Source organism: Larimichthys crocea, chromosome XIII (assembly GCF_000972845.2).
Source record: "Larimichthys crocea isolate SSNF chromosome XIII, L_crocea_2.0, whole genome shotgun sequence".
NCBI classification, from domain to species: domain Eukaryota; kingdom Metazoa; phylum Chordata; class Actinopteri; family Sciaenidae; genus Larimichthys; species Larimichthys crocea.
Window position 1 is genome coordinate 26439463 of NC_040023.1, and position 2963 is coordinate 26442425.

At 46.8% G+C, this 2963-nt stretch overlaps 1 protein-coding gene across 26 annotated transcripts in view; it reads left to right on the plus strand.

Moving 5' to 3' along the window:
* Positions 1-294: 294 nt before the first annotated feature.
* Positions 295-2963, plus strand: part of rims2a (regulating synaptic membrane exocytosis 2a) — a 137347-nt gene continuing 134678 nt past the window's right edge. For 7 of the 26 annotated variants that reach the window (XM_027286448.1, XM_027286449.1, XM_019256576.2 and 4 more), the window contains exons 1-2: positions 299-561; positions 1080-1288. In XM_027286448.1, the coding sequence (XP_027142249.1) occupies positions 1098-1288 (191 nt within the window). In that variant the 5' untranslated portion in view covers positions 299-561; positions 1080-1097. Of the gene's footprint in view, positions 562-1079; positions 1289-2963 lie in introns of all 26 variants that reach the window. The other 19 variants (XM_019256563.2, XM_019256559.2, XM_019256583.2 and 16 more) reach the window with 5 other exon arrangements.

Here is a 2963-nt window from a genome sequence, read left to right on the forward strand (position 1 = left end):
TCTCTCTCTCTCTCTCTCTCTCTCTCTCTCTCTCTCTCTCTCTCACACACACACAGTGCTCATGATCTGCTTATGAAATATGCATCAGGCTGCTCCAGCTGCGCACGGCCCCTCCACTCCGTGTTTTTGCGGCTGCTTGTCTGCCTGCTGTCAATGAACATCCAGCGCGTCCTCTCGGCTTTATTCTTCTACGTGTTTCCATCGCTCCGCCTCTTCTTCCTATCTGGATTTTTTTTTTCCTCCTCTCTCTCCTCACTCTCTCACTCACTCACTCACTCTCACTCTCTCTCTCTCTCTCTCTCTCTTTCTCTCTATCTCCCCCTCCCCTCTCTCTCTCATTGCATCCATTTTTGTGCATTTAAGAAATCGCCAAGAATTACCAACCTGGAGGAAAGCGAGCTAACCGGAGTGACAGAGGAGGGTTTAGGACTCCAAACGAAAACAAACAAGGACGGACCGGGCACCTCTTTTTTTAAAAATTATTCCAACATGCGAGTAAAACCTCTCTAAAGGATGGCAGCGATGGGTTAGACAGGATTTAACATGACTGCAAAATAAAAGGCAAGAGTTGTTTTTTTATTTCTTCAAACCCTCTGTGTTTTTCTACTTTTTGTCCCTGGATGGATGGAGGCTTGTGTGTGGAATACCTGAAGGTTGTAGCCTTGCAGCCTGTGCACTCTTCTTTCTTTTTTTAAGGGCTTCTCTTTCTAATCTCGACTGTTTTCTCTTCCAGACGTTTTCATGTGTAAATTTGACGTTTCAACCTGCAGCAGGATGTCTCTGCTAGGTTTGCAGGCATTCGTCTGCAGCGTGTTTTTTTTTCTTTAAAGCATTGTGGGCAGTTTAATAGATGAGGATGAAGCCTGTAATGAATATATTTAGACGCTTATTTCTGCAGCACACTGTACTACTCTGTGCATGATACTCCCGACCGAGCTGTCTGTCATGCCGCCTCAGAGCCACGGTGCTCGCTTTGAATTCTGACAGCATGTTAAATGTTAACAAATGTGACATATATATCGTCCGGTAATGCTGCTGGTTGACGGTGCTCTTCTCGTTTATTTATTATTTTTTTGTAGCCACTGTGTGTGTAAAAGATGTCTGCTCCACACGGGCCCCGGGGCGGCCCTGGCCCTGCTGCTGCTGCTGCTGCTGCTGCTGCCTCAGCGGCCGGCGCCATGCCGGAGATGCCGGACCTCAGCCACCTCACCGAGGAGGAGAGGAAGATCATCCTCGGTGTCATGGACCGACAGAAGAAGGAGGAAGCGAAGGAACAGTCGATGTTAAAGTAAGGAAAAAAAACGCGGTGCTGTCGGCGTGTGGTGAATAACCCCGGGTTGTTATCACGGTGTGAATTTCTATAATTGTCTCTCTGTGAGATGCTGGTGGATCATGTTGCCGAGCTAGAGTTGAAATAGTCGACTGGTAGAGCAAGGTGAGGTGGACCTCTCCCTCGCTTGGTTTGTTGTATCTCTCCCCCTCTTTCTTTATTTAGAAAAAGACTTGATTTGAATGTGTGAGTGTCATTTTTTTAGAATGCGGCATACACACTCCCAGCCTCTTCCCCCCTCACTTTGTTGGAGCTATAGCTGTACTATAATGGGCTGGGTTAGCGGCAGCGGGCGCCATTTTCACGTAAAAAGCACGCCAAATTGCTTAACCTTTCCTCCACGGACGTCACCGAGATTACACAATGTGACACTGGAAAGATCATTTAAGGTGTCCTTTGTGGCGATGGCGCACGCGGGGGGTGTGTGTGTGATTTGAACGTTAAAAGTCTCGGTAGATCCTGTCACCCACCCCCCTCCTCTCTCTCTCTCTCTCTCACACACACACACACACACACACACACACCTCACCCCCCCGCCCCGCTCCTCTTGTGTACAGATGTCTCTCGGAGCTGTTTCAGCACCACGGCGCTGTCCACTGTAGGGTTTTAGTTTTTTTTAAGGTGGACCGGAATTTTTCCGCCATCATCGCTTTAACCTCTCACTGTGTGGAGACATAACTCTGCTTTATGGTGGGATATTAAACTCCCTGCTCATACAAACACACACACACACTCAGTTGATGTATTGTTCATTAAAAAAAAAACTTTTTTTAGGTTTGACCTTCTTGGCGGTGCCTTAAATGTTTCCATCCTGTTGATTTTTCTTGTAGTTTTCTTCAATGAGAGGGATGCACATGCTTTCCAGGTGATGATATCAGACAGATCAGACAGGCTGGTGACATTAGTGTAAAAGATGTGTGTGGGGGGGGCATTAGAGCTATTGTTTTCCCATCAATATTTGCGCCAAGGCAGCATTCCTAATGGAGTGAAAGTTGTGCAATCCCTACCAAGTGCTGCTGCATGATAAACATGACTCATGTATTCCAAGACACGGCTACCTCAGAGCTGCTGCGGTGCGTGCTGTGTGAATCATCCCAGGCCTTTTAAGCCTTCCCTCCTCTTTCACTAACCCCCTTCTACCCCTCCTCCTCCTCCCTTCTTCTTCCCAATAGCTGAGTGTTTCTTTTTTCCTTTTTTTCTCTTTCTCTGAGGTAAAGGGGATTGTCAGTTTTAGTCACTCTTTTAGTCTGACAGTGATGTCAAAGCCTTGTCATGACTGAGCATGGGCAGAAGAGGCTGTTCTTTGCGAGGGACATGACCGACCGTCTCACTATAATGTTAGGTAACTCTATAAGCTAAAAGCATACAAGACTTCAGGCGGTCAAAGAGGCCTTTGTATTGATCGCTTGCTCGCTAATTTGCATAAGAATTATGTTTCCAGCATGGCTTCTCTCCTGCATGCCTCGGTTACCTGGGGTTTTATCTCACCAGCAGGGCTTTAGCCTACTGCAGATGCTTAACAGCTGACAAAAGACATGGAGTTAATATTAATGGCTGGCTGCCACATCTCACTGTGTTTGAGAGATCCGGATATGCAGGAGACCTCTTGACCTCTTTTTTTTTTTTTTTTTTT